This window comes from Zootoca vivipara, chromosome 13 (genome assembly GCF_963506605.1).
Source record: "Zootoca vivipara chromosome 13, rZooViv1.1, whole genome shotgun sequence".
In the NCBI taxonomy this organism is placed as follows: Eukaryota; Metazoa; Chordata; class Lepidosauria; order Squamata; family Lacertidae; genus Zootoca; species Zootoca vivipara.
Window position 1 is genome coordinate 42,558,995 of NC_083288.1, and position 15,705 is coordinate 42,574,699.

The window sequence follows — 15,705 nt, forward strand, 5'->3', positions numbered from 1 at the left end:
TGCAGTGGCAATCCTTGGGTCAGATGCAGACAGCGTTCTTCCTTCCTTTGCTTCCTGTTCATCCTGGGATCATTGCCTAAGAGAATGCCAGCCACCGGGACAGTTCTTCCGCGGTACATTGTCCACTATTAGGGACAGCATGCAAAAAGCGTGAAGGGGGAGCACCCTGGAATTCCTCAGTGCAACACAAGCAAGGGCACCATCGATATGCTCTCCACCCACAACTTTGAGGGCAGGGGCCATAACTGCATGCTGCAGGAGGCCCTCGTTTCAATCCCCAACAACATCTCCAGGGTCAGGAGAAACCATGAAGAGCCGCGGCCAACCAGAATTGAGAGTACTGAAGTAGATGGACCAATGGTCTGGCTCGGTATAGGACAGCTGCCTGCTTCCCTCCTCTGAACAGGGAGGCTCCGAAGGACGCTGTCTCCAAACAGCAGCGTGCTCAGAAGCTGCTGCCCCAAGACCTTCCTCACCCCAGTGTAGGAAGGTGGAGGAGTCAGGGATGTTGCAGGCCACGCTGCCTTACTCAGCCCTGTGCCTGCCTAGTTATGTGGCTCTTCCCTGTTCAGGTGGAATGCCTAACTAAGGCTGGAGAGGCAACCAGATACCCAGCATTCTGTAGCTTTCCAGTAGGAGTCTCTGTAACCCAGGGGGGGTCAACAGGAACAGCCACATATCCACAATTCTGGGCGGCATCAATAGGAGTATAGCATCTAGATCAAGGGAAGTAATAGTACCACTGTATTCTGCTCTGGTCAGACCTCACCTGGGGTAGTGAATCCAGTTCTGGACACCACAGTTCAAGAAGGATACTGACAAGCTGGAACATATCCAGAGGAGGGCAACCAAAATGGTCAAAGGCCTGGAAACGATGCCTTATGAGGAACGGCTTAGGGAGCTGGGTATGTTTAGCCTGGAGAAGAGAAGGTTAAGGGGTGATCAGATAGCCATGTTCAAATATATAAAAGGATGTCATCTAGAGAAGGGAGAAAGGTTGTTTTCTGCTGCTCCAGGGAAGCGGACACGGAGCAATGGATTCAAACTACAAGAAAGAAGATTCCACCTAAACATTAGGAAGAACTTCCTGACAGTAAGAGCTGTTCGGCAGTGGAATTTGCTACCAAGGAGTATGGTGGAGTCTCCTTCTTTGGAGGCCTTTAAGCAGAGGCTTGACAGCCATCTGTCAGGAATGCTTTGATGGTGTTTCCTGCTTGGCAGGGAGTTGGACTGGGTGGCCCTTGTGGTCTCTTCCAACTCTATGATTCTATGATCTGGCCCCATGGGATTCTGGGTAGCCTCCTCACAGTCCTGCATTTGCTTCCTGTCTCCTGTTTCTCCAAGCACCGTTTCTCCAAGCATGGATGCTTGCCCTCACCTGCACCCGGCGTAAGCTACTTGCTTTTGAAGGACAGTGACCTAAGCCTTCTCATGGGGAGAGTGTAAATCGGGGTTGAGAAAGCTGGCAGCCTTCCATATGCTGGGCTCCCGACTCCCATCAGCCCCAGCCAGGATGGCCAATGGTCAGGGATGATTGGAGTCCTCTGGAGGCCACCATATTGTCCATCTGATGCTATAAGCAGCCAAGTGCTGCATTTTATCACACACAAACATCTCCTTCCTTGGAGGTTTTTAAGCAGAGGTTGGACGGCCATCTGTCATGGATGCTTTAGCTGAGATTCCGGCATTGCAGGGGGTTGGACTGGATGACCCTTGGGGTCCCTTCCAACTTGGCAATTCTATGGTTCTAAGACGTTCTGCGAACAAGTAAGCAAGATGGTGTCATCCGTTGATGAAGCGAAGCAGAGAGTGAACAGGGAGATGCTGAGGACCAAGACTTAATGTTGTTATTATTTATTTTTATTTGAACAGTAGTGGTTTCATGACCTCCACCAAGCGTGACACAGGCCCCTTCTACATCAAGAAAGCCCAGCAACTTGTTTTACCGCCTGTGAAATGGGTGTAACAATGAAACAAACAGGAAGCACAGGTGGGGCAGGGCAGGGAGCAAGCAAGCAGTGCCCTTATTTTATGCACAAGCCCAACCAAACAAACATCAGATTCTTGTCGCTTAGTCCTGGCATCAAGAATCAACCGGTGGCAGAGGTATATGGGTGGGTGGCGAGGGGCTGCGGGTGACCTTCAGAGACCGGCAGTAGAGGAGGGCCTCTTTGCCCAACCCTAGCTGGTAATGCCACCAGTACAGCTTCTGCCGGGGTTGCAAGATCACCCGCAAAGCCTCTCCTTCCTCAGCTGCCTCCTCCCACTCTTCCTGTTCCGTCCGAAGCCCCAGGCCGCCGTAAGCGACAGGGAGGGAAAACTGGTGCTGGAGAAGGGAGGCGGCCAAGGACTCCGGGTCCAGAGATCCAGAGATGCGGTATTTCTGACTGAACGCCAGCTTCGAGGAACCAACTTTGCGGGTGATTTCGTGGCTGCTGGGCATGGGTAGATCTGTGGCATTGGAGATCAGCTTGAGGCATTCCCAAGCGCCAAAGGCAGCCCCGTGGGTGTGGCCCAGCCCCCCAGGAAGGAAGGAGACCACGTCAGGGTGGACGGAGAAAGTCTCCTTGTGCCCTGCCGCTGCAAAAAGGTAGCCACAAAGGCCGTTTTCTTCATCCATCCTTAAGCAGGCGAGGTGGGTGGCGTCGGCACCATAGTAATACAGTCCATTGAGAAGTGCCGGCTCCAAACAGATCTCCTTAGCTGCGGCTCCAGTGGCCAGGTCAGCCACGGATAGGACCATTCCACGTGTTAGGAAAAAGATGAAGAACCGGCCCTCGCAGAAGGCGTAATGGCTGCCTCCTTGGCAGCTGGGGTGCAACGGGAGGGCACCGGAGGGCGGCTCGGAGCTCAGGTCAAGCACTTTGCAGAACGAGTCCCCATGAAGGAGGTAGATGGCGGAGCTCGTGGGGTCCCCCACGTAATGGTCCCCGCCACGGCAGGCCGGGTGCAGATCCCACACTTGGATGTCCTGCCCCAAACGGAAGTCGAGCGCTTGGAGGAAACAACCCAGGTCTGAGCGGACGATGAAGAAACCGTGGCGGGTAGCAAAGATGTCTGTGCCAGGGGAGTCTGCCCGGGGCACAATGGCAGCCATGGACATCTCGGGATGGGGAGATGCAGAAGAGGTTCTTATCGACAGGTGTTAGCAAATACAGGTTAATGGAACCTCCAGGTCCAGAGGCAATATATCACGAAATGTGAGTTGCTGTTGCTGGTAGAGAGGGAAAAGGAAATGAGAAAGACATGTTTAGTTATACAAAGCAATGAAGTGGCCCTTAACTCAGGGCTGGGTCCTGCTGTGTTAAAAAATATGTAACATTCTGTGCCAAACTGCATCAATAACACCTGTTGAGAACATCTTATGTTGCATTATTTTCCACCCCCTTAAAAAGCAACAATGATATAGCATAATTTATTCTGATTTAGCTCTAAGGTGCTGTGCAGAGCCCAGTGAAATGTCATTTGATTACCCACCTGAGATCTTGGATTTCTTCTGCCCGTGTGCTTTCTCAAGGAAATCTTTGCAAACACACAGTTACACTTATATGTAAAGCTGAAATTCTCAGGAAGCTAGATTCTGCACCTGAGCCCATCGTGTAAGGCACCCTAACCTTACGGCAGATTCAAGCGTGAGATCATTAACCTACATCATTCAACAAGTTCCTACTGAATACTTGTGGAGCCCTTTGATTATGAGAAGTGGGGCTGTTGTTCAAATCTCAAATCCAGATAGGTGTGCTTTGTTGTATCTGCAAACACTGTGCCATGACAGATGTTTTAATTTCATTTTCCTTTGGAAGTCAGCCATGCTTTTTTTCCTAGGGCATTTCCCTGGTTTACGTAACTTTAGTATGCATTAGTGCCTAGGGCCTCGTTTCCCAGAGTTTTGGCTTGTTAGCAGCACCTGACTGGACAATGTTATATGCATATACTGTTATATGTTCCCCTGCCTAGATTCATAATGCTGTTGTGGCAATTTGAGTTGAAAACACTGAGTACGCCAGCAATTATCTAAAAACCTCAACAAGATAGGTCAGTTGGTACAGCATGGGACTCTTAAGGGTCGTGGGTTCGAGCCACAGATTGGGCAAGAAGATTCCTGCATTGCAGAGGGTTGGACTAAATGGCCTGTGGTCGTTTTCCAATTCTACAATTCTATAATTTCATAAGCAATTAGTGTGTGCAAGCTGAATACTAGGAAAGGTCGCAGCTCAGAGGCAGAACATCTGCTTTGCATGCAGAAGATCCCATGTTGAACCCCTGGTTTGTGTGTGTGCTGCCAGTCAGTGTAAACAATACTGAGCTAGGCAGACAAACGGTCAGACTCGGAATTAGGAAGTTCCTTGAGATTGCACTTTTAAGAGGCACAAAACCAAGGATCAAGGAGTGTGGTTTGCAATTCAGGCTTCTTAGGATTATTCTCAGCTATGGAAGACCAATGACCATTGGATGTTTACTGGCACCAAGAGTCTTATTAATTAACCAGATCTGGCAAGAAGCAGAAACACAACAGGATCTGGCAAGAAGCAGAAACACAACAGGAGAAGCTCTCCGGTGTTGTAGGAGGTAGATAGCATCATTGCTGTAATCCTCCTCCTCCTGCTGCCTCTCTCCACATTGCAAAGAAGCTGTGCCGGAATATTAAGAAAAAGTGGCAATCTTAAGAGAGTGTGTGCCATGGTTTCTTGAGCTGCAGAAGGCCAGGACACCCCCAGTTCCAGAATCATGTGGCATTTCTGCGCAGGCCATAGGAACGGTGCATGAGGGATTCTATTCCTGCAGGGTCACTCCTTGTGGGCGGAACTGGGCCAGGAAGGAAACCAGGACTCCTGGGCTTCTGTCACAAGGGCTAATTCCCAAGCCCAAGGCACAGAGCCTTTATTTTCTAAGCATTCGAAGAGCACACTGAAACGCAAGCTGTGAGCACAAACAGAGCGCTTCGCCCATCACAACAAGTTAACAATAATCACAGCCCTTCTTCCACTTCCCAATGCAAAATTAGTGTAGCGGAGCTTCTCCCCTCTAAAACCCCATTCCAGTCATTCTACTGGGAGGGAGGGGACGGGGAAGGAAACTAACATGCTTTCAGGAGTGATCTAATAATTTTTAGAAGCTACCTGAAACTCCCCCCTCCTTTTTACAATCAAGCCGTGTATAGCTTTCATGAAAACAAACAAACAAACAAGCAAGCAAATGACATCACCCCCCTCTCCTTCTCTCCCCCCCCCCCAGACTAATTTTCAAAAATTGAAGGATTCGGCCTCTCTAACTGACGGTTGTTAGCACCGCCGCCACCATGAAACCCCTAAAACTTCTCACACACCCCTGGGGCACCCCGCTGCGTGGTGGAGTGCAAACAACAACAACAACAACAACAACAACAACAACAACAACAACAACAACAACAACAACAACAGCATGCGAGGAAGCCTGCAAGCGAGTGACAACAAGCAGCAGAGGTCGGTTGGAGCGAGGGTGGGGAACATGCAAATGCAGCTGCAGAAAATCCTCACCTGGTTTGCAGGCTCTCGCGCCAATTTCACCAGGGCGCAGAGACTTCCCGGACCGCAGGCGCTGACAGCCGGGTCACGGCAGCTTCCCGGAAGAGGCTGGCGGAGAAGGCCGGGCTCCCCGGCTCCTCCCTCCCGAGGGGGAGGAGACCCAAAACCAAAGAAAAGGAAAGTTTGCGGAGAGCGGAGCTGCGGGCAGGGAGTTGGGTTCTCTGTGCTTCTGCATCGCTTTTTGGGCATAGGGCAGGCGCAAAGGACGGACTCTATCCCGACAGCTTCCATCCCAGGAGGAGGAGATCTAGGGTGAGATCAGCAGATCTCCGCCTAGATCTGCTCCCGCTTCAGGATCTGGGCGTGAAGCGAAGCCGCTGAGCTGTTCGCGTCTGGCGCACATAGCTGCCAAGTTTTCCCTTTTCTCGCGAGGAAGCCTATTCAGCATAATGGAAAATCCCTTTAAAAAAGGGATAACTTGGCAGCTATGCTGGCGCAGGAGCGCGCGAGAAAAATTTGACCACCCCACCCCCGCCACACCTCCCATCTTTGGGCGCCGCCGGAGAGAGGTGTGTGTGTGGGGGGACGGAATCTACGTAGTTCGGCTTGTGGGGAGGGCGGCAGGCTGGTGTGTGACATTGCCCGGTCGTGTGTACGTGGGCAAATTCAGGTGGCAAATTCAAAAGTGCTGGGTCCCTTCGCAGCCACGCCCCTTCTGAGGTTATACAACCGGCTAAGATTATGCAATAATTATGCAATGATTATTAGGGATGTGTATTGCAACAAAAGTGACAGATCTCCATGCTGTCTTTCCGGTAGAGCTGTTATTTTCGGTGCAAATATACGGGTGAAAAATCGGGAGGGCTCCAGTAGCTTCCTTTGGCATGTCTTTAAATTGTGTGTTTTTACGGCCAAGTTCCACCATACGCAACAGAACTTTCACTCGATGCTGCAGAAATCCCAGTGAGCTTGAGGGCCGACACGAGTCCCCCCCCCAATCCTATATTTGCATCTATACAAATAAAGTTGCATATGCAAACTTGTGTCTTGAAACAGTACCTCAAGTATTTTGCAAGTGTTTTAGCTTTAGAAATCTGCAATTCAAAGGCAGGAAGACAAGTCAGTCCCACACAATGCTCTGTAACACAGTCATAGACCACAAATTCATTCCTGTATAGTAAAACACTGGCACAGGGACAGTTTCCCCCCTACCCCAAGAAAAAAGAAAGCCACAGTCCCTTTATCTGGTTGTGTTGCTGTTACAGGGTCCCCCAAGCCTCTTGAGTTCATTTGACCCCTTGATGAGCTCATAAAGTTGTCAGTCTCCAACCCAGATTCTTAGGAATGCATATGAAATGAAGCCAAGGAACATCAACATATAATCGACATTTATTAATCATCATCACTAGGAATCATAAAACACACAAAAAAGGAATACGGCTGTATTGTGGAATCATCAAATGCAGATGTTCCTCACTGGCAAGGGAGGTGCACTCTGCACATGCCCATGCCATGTGTTTCTGGGGCTCTGAGCTCCTAATTATTTTTTTTGTGCTATTCCGCTAATCTTTTCTACGTCTTTTCCAACCCCATTTCAACCTATAGGTGTTTATTCACCCTCTGCATAAACTCACCAACCCTAGAGTCAGGGCTGACCACTCTGGACAACTCTGCTCTAATTTTCTGTATCAAGGCTGCAGGAGTGGGGGATCTATTAATTAAAACAACCACAGAAACATGAGAAGGAATTCTCAATCTGTAGTGAGATTTGATGGGCCCTCTATTCAAGCATTAAAAGCATTTTAAAGCATTTTATTAAGCTTTTGTGGACACACACACACACAAGCTTTTGTGGACACACACACACACACACACACACAGCATCCCCAGGAATTCTTTCCAATTTAGCCTTCTAGATGTTGCTGGACTGCAACACCCATCAATCTTGACCACTGGCTGGGGTTGATGGGATTTGGTATCTGCTAACATTGAGAAGGCCACAGGTTCCCCCATCCCTGGTTTGTTTATTTATTTCAGCATTTATCAATCGGTAGCGTACAGAAATACATCTAAGAGGAAAAGGTGGAAAGCAAAGGGGAGTTGGAGCCAGCTGGCGTTTAGGATGAAGAAGGCAGGGGGACCTTAGTGGGCGGGTCGCAACCAAGAGTGACCTCAATTTCCTTGCAAAACAAGATGGCCTCCTTCCCTAGCCCCAGCTGATACTGCCACACATAGGCAACATCTTCAGGTTGCAGCGTGAACTGCAGGGTCGTCTCCACCTCACGGGCTTCCCCCCATTCCTCATGCTCTGTGTTCAGGCCCACTCCGCCATATTCGGTCGGTAACCCAAACTGGGCCTTGGCCAGCGCCACGGCGACAGAGCCTGGCTCAGGAGAATCTGGCAGAGCCGCTGCCACCCAGCCGCGCCCGACGTCAGCCAGCTTTTCTGTGGCGCAGCCCACTTTCCGGGACACTTCCTGTAACCTGGAGACAGGGGTGTCGGAGTAGTTGTGGAAAATGTTCAGCAGCTCCCAGGCCTTGAATGCGTCCCCTTTGCCGAGGCCGAGACCTCCCGGCAAGAAGTTGAGGACGCTGGGGTGGAAAGAAAAGACTTCTCCGCTGAAGTTATCCCACAGCTGCCAGTAGAGGTAACTGCGATGGCTTCCCATCTTCTCGTTGGACCACTGATGGTGTCCTGGCTGTGTGTCTGGATCTGGTTCCCCTGTGGTCAAGTCCTTGACCGCCGTCACGGTGCCCGGGCTCAAGATTATGCCAAAGGAGCCACCGGAAACAACGAAATAATGTTGCCCAGCGCAGCAGCTGGGGTGCAGGCGACGGGATTCTCCGCTGGGCTCGGTGTGAAGGTCTTGGGTTTCCAGGAGTTTGTTGTCCCGGATGACGTAGACGGTATTGTGCCAACGGGAGCCGAAATAGTGTTCGCCGCCATGCAGGGAAGGGTGCAAGGGCCAAAGCTCAGCGCAGGGCGAGGTCGGCAAACCGGAGAGGAGCAGGTAGCAGTTCATATCAGGGCGAAGAATCACATCTCCAGCCCTGGTGCTAAAAATGTGGACTTTGGGGACTTCCTTCTGCAGAACCATCGCAGTCAAGACCTTCAGGGGGCAGAGAAGGAGAAACGGGTAGAGAATGAGAAAGGAAGTGGCCTCGTTTTTAGAAATAATAATAAGAATAATATTTTTACCCCACCCCACTGTGGCTCCCAACAGAATTAATGATAATAATAATAATAAAAATAAAAAAGATAAAACATCAGACATTAAAAACTTCCCTAAATAGGACTGCCTTCAGATATCTTTTAAAAGTTAGATAGTTGTTTATTTCCTTGACATCTGATGGGAAGGCCCTCTGCCTGGTTCCCTGCAAACTCACTTCTCGCAGAACTGCTAGAAGGCCCTTGGAGCTGGACCTCAGTGTCCGGGCTGAGCAATGGGGGTGGAGATGCTCCTTCAGGTATACAGGGCCGAGACCATTTAGGGCTTTGAAGATCAGCACCAACACTTTGAATTGTGCTTGGAAACGCACACCTCTCTCCGTCTTGATCTAATAATCCATCCCAACATAGCTTACTTAGCTCAGTGTTGTTTACTCTGACAGGCGGTGGCCCTCCAGGGTTTTAGGCAGGAAGTCTCTCCCAACCCTTCCTGGAGATGCCAGGAATTGAACCCGGGACCTTCGACATACAAGGCTGATGCTCCATCATTTGAGCTACCGTCTAAGATTGTGCTCCCTCCCTCTCACACACAAAAGACCCAAACTGTTACAAAAGACCCGAACTGCACCAGACTTTCACACGACGTCAGCAAATTCATCACCCAATAAAAATTATTTGCATATTGGATGTTATGCTAATGGCGCAATGAGCAACCACCTGCAGGTTCGGTGTGTGTTGCAAAATTTCCATTAACGGCAAGCCAGTGGTTCTGTTGCCTTTCTAATCTAGCTTGCCTAATATGCATTTGAAATATCCATTTTTCCATTCTGTGCAATGAAGAGTTCTGTGAAACCAAGAGGCCTGCATATTCCTATCTCAGTTAAGAGGGTCCAATAGAAAGATTTTGCCCACCTTCATTTCTTTGCAGACCAATGCAGTGCCCACTAGGTACTTAACTGCCACACTTTCCTGCCACAGATTCATAGTTGGCATGAAATAAACACCTCTGTTGAGGACAATGTATATTTTATTTCGCCAATAAAGGGCTGAGTGTCCTCATTCCCAGGAAAACCACTTTTCGTTCATGGCAGGGCTTCTGTGTGCCTCGAATGCAAGGCAGAAATTTAACAGGTGCAGCATTTGAAGACAAAGTGGTTGGGGAAAACATCACCTGTTCAGTTCCTGCCTGGCATGTAATTGTTTAAAACACAGGCACCCTCCTAGAAAATAAAAGCGGCAAACCCTATGCAATCCTAGCCCCACCCGTTTGACAATTATTCAGTATATTCTATAACACCCCCACCTTCCCTTCCTTTTCTATACAGTGGTACCTCGGTTTATGAACACAATTGGTTCCGGAAGTCTGTTCATAAACTGAAGCGTTCATAAACTGAAACGAACTTTCCCATTGAAAGTAATGGAAAGTGAATTAATCCGTTTCAGACAGTCCACAGAGTACTTAAACTGAAGCGTTCATAAAGTGAAGTGAACTTTCCCATTGAAAGTAATGGAAAGTGGATTAATCCGTTCCAGACGGGTCCACGGAGTATAAACCTGAAGCTTACTTAACCCGAAGCATGGGTGTAATTGGTTCCGGAAGTCTGTTCATAAACTGAAGCGTTCATAAACTGAAGCGTTCATAAACTGAAGCGAACTTTCCCATTGAAAGTAATGGAAAGTGAATTCATCCATTCCAGATGGGTCCGTGGCGTTCATAAACCAAAAATTCATAAACCGAGGTGTTCATAAACTGAGGTTCCACTTGTATTCCATCCCCTTTCCCTACATTCCAGATGCTCACAGCTCTTATGCCAGGCGCGTTGCAGGCGGAGAAATTCTGGGTTAATGCAAGTTAAAAAGGCTTGTTTATTTCTAAGGGCTCCGGCTCCTCCCTCTCAAGTGGCCCCGAAAGCCTCTTTATGCATAAACTCAAAGTGACTTCAGCATTTCTCTCCCGCAGAACATCACTCCTCCTTCCTTCCCCAACTCCACCAACTATGAGGCTGCACGGTTCCCCCTTCCCTTGCCACCCAATTTTCTTGAGAATAAGGTGGACCTCCTTATCTACTTCATTCATATGCCAGAAGGTTGCTATCAGAGTTTTGCACAGAGCTGGCCTGTTGTGACTCTGATGGGTTTTTTTTAAAATAAATAAAAACCCTCACTGTTTCCCTAAAAACTGATGCACCTCTCGTCTCTCCCCCCCCCCCCAATCCCTGAGCCTTGTTGGTCTTCGGTGGGGACTTGTTAGTCTGGGGCTGATGGGGCAAATCTCTCTATTTCTATTGGAACCCCAAACTTTGCCTAGGAATGTGTTAAGAGGGCATATTAACAATCTATAAATGGAACACACAAAGCTCTAATGCAGGGAAATGGGTAGCTTCAGATTATGACCAAGAGGAGGCATAAGTTCAACTCGCCACTCAGTCACGCAACACTCTGGTTGAACTTGGGCCAGCCAGGTTCCCTCAGCCGGGCCAACTCTGCAGAGTCATGGCAAAAGAGCGGGGTGACTCCACCATTCTCCCACCTGCAATGATTTTATCATGAAATAGGGAATAACTGTGTGTGGCAGCAACTGCCCTGTTCTTGATGTTGTCGCCTGCTGGGCTCTAGGTTCTGATCTGGGCCAGGGAATTATATTTTTGAGGAGAAAAGGTTCTTTATCGAGGCGAATCAGCCATAACCGCCACTGACGTTGGTCGCAGCTTTAAAAACTTGTGATCAAGTTTGCTTTCTCCCTCCAACTGCTTTTTTCCTCATGTGTTTTGAGACTGTGAGGCTCAGGGCAGGGACCACCTGAAAGCTGATTTTTATAAGCTGCTCTATGAGCCTCTTTTGGCTAAAGGTCATGGGAAGCAGGTTTCTTGTGCAAGAGCTCCAAACTGCACCACCTGCATTTGCAAAATCGGGTGCTCCCTAACAAGAGGGCACGTGTTGCGGTGGGACCTGGCAACCGGACCCTGTGTTGTGGGTGGGCACGTTTGGATAGCAACAACACTCTATTGGTGGTCCCTCGATCTTGGGTGTAATTGGGCCAGAGGGACGCCAGTCAAAGCGATCGAGGGACCTCTATTTAAGCCGATGCCCGTGTCCCTGAGCTTCCTCTTTTGGCTGATTGGCTGGTGCCACTTGGGTTTCGCTTGCCGCGTAGCAAATCGCCACAGCTTGTAAGGTTGCGGATAGGCTCTGGTTCAGGTGGATAGGGGTGGCAGGATGCCTAGCCATCCCTATGCATTGGGTATTCCTCTAAAAGGAATCCATGGACTTCCCTGTGAGGCGTTGTTCCCTGAGCCTGAGCCTAGGAGACATCTGGGTGGAGGCCTAGCAGACCCCCCTACTTGCTGTCTGTCCCAGGTGTTCACCCGAGGCTGACTTATGGTTGGTGCCCAGGGTCAGCGCTGCCTGCAAGGGTGCAGGGGGCTAGTCGAACCAGAGCCTATGCAACCACTCACTTGATTGTAATCAATAAAGTTGTGGCCTAAATTCTGCCAAAAACCAAACCCAAAATTTGAGTCTTGTCTGAATTTATTTCTGGGGGTGGTTAAAAGTTCTCCACATGCTAAAACAAGAGTATGGAAGTTAACAGACAGATCCGGGATTGGAGCAAACAAATGAAATTTCACCTTCATTTGAATATTAGAATGTTTGCGACGCTTCCATGATGACATCACAGCACTTAACCAATGGCTAGTCCTGAGCCAAACCCTACGCCAAAGGATAAATGGACATAAATCTAACATCAGGAACCACAAGACAGAAAAACCAGTAGGAGAACACTTCAATCTCCCGGGACATTCTATACAAGATCTCAAAGCAGCTGTTTTATTACAGAAAAATTTCAGGAACAGACTGGAAAGAGAAGTTGCTGAATTGGAACTCATTACCAAGCTTAAAACCATGGAGCCACCTGGGATGAATAAAGACATTGGATTCTTATCTCATTATACATGATCAAGCTTTCTTTAGCGCCTCAGCCCTTGCTTTGCCCCCCCCAGGACTAATTGCAGTCATCAGCAGTCGTTAACAGCCATCTACAGGTTTACCACTCCCATCAGCCCATCACCCATTCCCATCACCCCCACCCCCCACCCTCTGAATATACATAAGGGTTTGGTGGATTCTGTTTCTAGTGTATCTGACGAAGTGTGCATGCACACGAAAGCTCATACCAAAATAAAAACTTAGTTGGTCTTTAAGGTGCTACTGAAGGAATTTTTTTATTAGTCCTGAGAAATTATTTACAAACCATCTCTTAGGCTATTTTCTGGATTGGGAGCAATTTCCACCACCCCACATTAACCTTCCCCGAGAGGTGGCAGGATTTCTTCATCCTTTGGCTTGAAGTCCCCGCTCAGATTGATCCCAAATTTCTCACGGAGCACCACTGGGATCTCGGTGCTCTGCAGGAGGGTCTCTGTACTCTCCCCTCCCTTCTTGGAAATGAGACGCCAACCCATGTATGTGAGGCGCCCGCCATTTTCTTTCTGCAGGGAGCAGAAGGATTTGCAAGCGAATATAGAGCTGGGCGAAGTCTGGTGATACAGACACATGCCCGTGAAATCATCCAATTTCTTCTCCTCGAGGGTGAACCGATATAAGGGCCTCCCCTCCTTCCCGGAGACTTCTCGGCGTTCCAGCACCCAGACGCCCCCTTGGAGGCCCAGCCAAAAGATGCCACCTTCCTGGACTTGCTCCACAGAGGCCTTCAACTCCAATGGCTCCGTGAAACCTTCACCAAAGCCCACGTCGCAGAGCAGCTGCCGCCCACCCAGCTGCACCAAAATCACCATGTGGTCCAACGGGGGGCCATAGCGGCCGGTGAAACGGTTCCGGACGCGCCCGGCCACAGCTTTGGCCTCAAATCCCAATGCCTGCAGCAGCCACAGGAAGAGGCCATTCAGCTCAAAACAGAAGCCGCCCCGATGGTGCCGGACGATCTTGTTGTAGAGGGAGGGCACTTCCAGGACGATGGGCTCCCTGGAATGGATGCTGAGGCTCTCGAAGGGCACGGAGAGGAGGTGACACCGGTGGAGGCTGCGCAGGGTCTCCAGGGAAGGCTGAGTGGGGCCCTGGTACCCGATTCGTAGCAGGTAAGGTCCAATGTCCATTCTGGACTAGACTCAGGAAGCAGATGAGGAGAATGAGGAAGTCGATCGGGATTCCTTTTCTTTCTGGACCTTTTCCAGACAGAGGGTTATATTGCCTTCCCTGCAACCTTCCACATGTGTATTATGGTGGAGAGGCAAATGTGAGCAGAGCCAGAGATGGAAAGAGGCAGAATGTATTTGGCTGGCTGGTTTCTGCACACACTCCTCTATCTAGCATGCAAGAAAGAGGTATTAAGCAGAGTTCAAGGGCACATTCCAGCTAGGTTAAAACTCGGGAGGATCCTCACCCCTGAGCTGCCATGAATGGATCTTCCGATTCTTCACACACTGCTCCGAACCCCATTCCAAGCTCAGGGAACCCAGGAATCCTGGCTCTCACCACATTCCTGCTTGCCGGCCTGGTCTCAGCTCTACTTCTCTGGAAAAGCACCAGATTAGTGTCCGTATGCAAAAGCCAGCAGTTGTTTTGCTATGTGGAAAGGGAGAGAGAGAGAAAGTAAATGAGGGATATCACGTGACCATGAATATACACCACACATTCACAAACACACCTCCCACTGGCTCCTGTTTCAGCTCTCTGGCAGGATCTTAACCCTTGCTAGCCCCTGTCCAATTAAATCCACTTTAGGAATTAAATCAAAAGTATAGCATAGCCATGAAAGCGGTGGCTCTCTTTTTCTCTCTTTCTCCCTCCACTCTCCATTTAAAATATTCCCCCCTCACTTTCCTGCATTCTTCTGTTTTTCAAGAGGCCCCTTCTGTTTCAGCCTTTAGACGAGTGTGGAATTAAATGCAGGCGATTAAGGAAACATACCTGAAAATGATTTACAGATGGTATTTAACTCTGAATAGAATTGTTAAAATGTATAAGACTGAATCAGATAATTGCTGGAGATGAAACGAGTACATTCTGTCATATGTGGTGGACTTATTTATTTATTTGAAAATAATGTTTATTAGTTTTCCAATACAAACAGCCAATTAGCATACAATCATATTCCAATGAAAAACAAACTAAAAATAGGAGCCAAATTGTAATCCTAATTATTAATTTTTTTCAGACTCCCCATAGTCTGGACCTCCTGAAGAGCATTATCATGTCTCGTTCCTGCTTCTTCTTCTTGTTCTCCTATTTTCCAGATTCCGATTTTACCACTTTAAAGTTCTCCGTCCCTGGCGGTGCAATTCTCAATCATGTCCAAAGTCATATATCCTTACATCCATCGAGTATAGCTTTATTTGTAAGTATGTATTTTTCCAACTGTCTTTTTACCAGCGCAGCTTTCCCTGACTTCATTCCACTTCCGATCCAGGCTGTTACCCAAATCCTCATTTAAGATTTAATGAGGCAGCACTCCCTTCCGGGCTGTTATCCAAATCTGTCGCTTGATGAAAGGCATGCTGTTTGCATCTTGTACTATAAGTAAACTGTATTCCACAGATGTAAATCATTTGACAATCGATTGGCTTTCGGAGACCACACATTCCCCCCTCCTGGGCCCTAGGTGGGGAGCTGCTAGACATCCATTTAGCCTTCTCTCTCGCACTTAATGAAGAAACTCTGCAAACAGCTGCTCTGCATGTTATCCCAAATTGTTGTCTCAAATCACTGCAAAACCAGCCAACAAGCATCTCTACTTCCTTCGAAACAGGGAGGAACTCGCATTTTTCTGTGCTGCGTCATTAACGAGTGCCATCTTGTTTCTTCATTTCTTTATCAAGTCTTTCAAGCCAATTAAAGCTGCGCAATTGAATATCCAATTATAAATAGTCCATCTGTACTTCTCAAAATAAATTAGGTATCTTAATGAGGCTTGGCAGAAAAACCAATTGTAAGTATTGTGAAGAAAAAAAATATTGTACAATACCTCCTTAATCCAAACACCATGATGAGAATCTCTTTGAAGTCCTAGCCTGGGAC

At 48.6% G+C, this 15,705-nt stretch overlaps 3 protein-coding genes across 5 annotated transcripts; all 3 read right to left on the reverse strand.

Annotated features, from left to right (window-relative positions):
- Positions 1–1,838: 1,838 nt before the first annotated feature.
- On the reverse strand, positions 1,839–5,721 carry LOC118095842 (uncharacterized). The gene is made up of 2 exons (XM_035137128.2): positions 5,517–5,721; positions 1,839–3,214 (listed from the first exon to the last, which is right to left on the reverse strand). Exon 2 carries the CDS (start codon positions 3,101–3,103, stop codon positions 2,084–2,086), a length of 1,020 nt encoding a protein of 339 aa, XP_034993019.1. The 5' UTR covers positions 3,104–3,214; positions 5,517–5,721; the 3' UTR covers positions 1,839–2,083.
- Positions 5,722–6,893: 1,172 nt separating this feature from the next.
- Positions 6,894–14,263, reverse strand: LOC118095836 (uncharacterized). 3 transcript variants are annotated; one of them, XM_060281811.1, is made up of 2 exons: positions 14,072–14,263; positions 6,894–8,614 (listed from the first exon to the last, which is right to left on the reverse strand). In XM_060281811.1, exon 2 carries the CDS (start codon positions 8,600–8,602, stop codon positions 7,622–7,624), a length of 981 nt encoding a protein of 326 aa, XP_060137794.1. In that variant the 5' UTR covers positions 8,603–8,614; positions 14,072–14,263; the 3' UTR covers positions 6,894–7,621. The 3 variants fall into 3 exon arrangements, with proteins under 3 accessions (XP_060137794.1, XP_060137793.1, XP_060137795.1); XM_060281810.1 differs by lacking the exon at positions 14,072–14,263 and adding an exon at positions 13,223–13,269; XM_060281812.1 differs by lacking the exon at positions 14,072–14,263 and adding an exon at positions 10,475–10,874.
- LOC132593059 (arylamine N-acetyltransferase, pineal gland isozyme NAT-10-like) lies at positions 12,796–14,078 on the reverse strand. Its single transcript, XM_060281813.1, has one exon. It carries the CDS (start codon positions 13,782–13,784, stop codon positions 12,972–12,974), a length of 813 nt encoding a protein of 270 aa, XP_060137796.1. The 5' UTR covers positions 13,785–14,078; the 3' UTR covers positions 12,796–12,971.
- Positions 14,264–15,705: the final 1,442 nt, after the last annotated feature.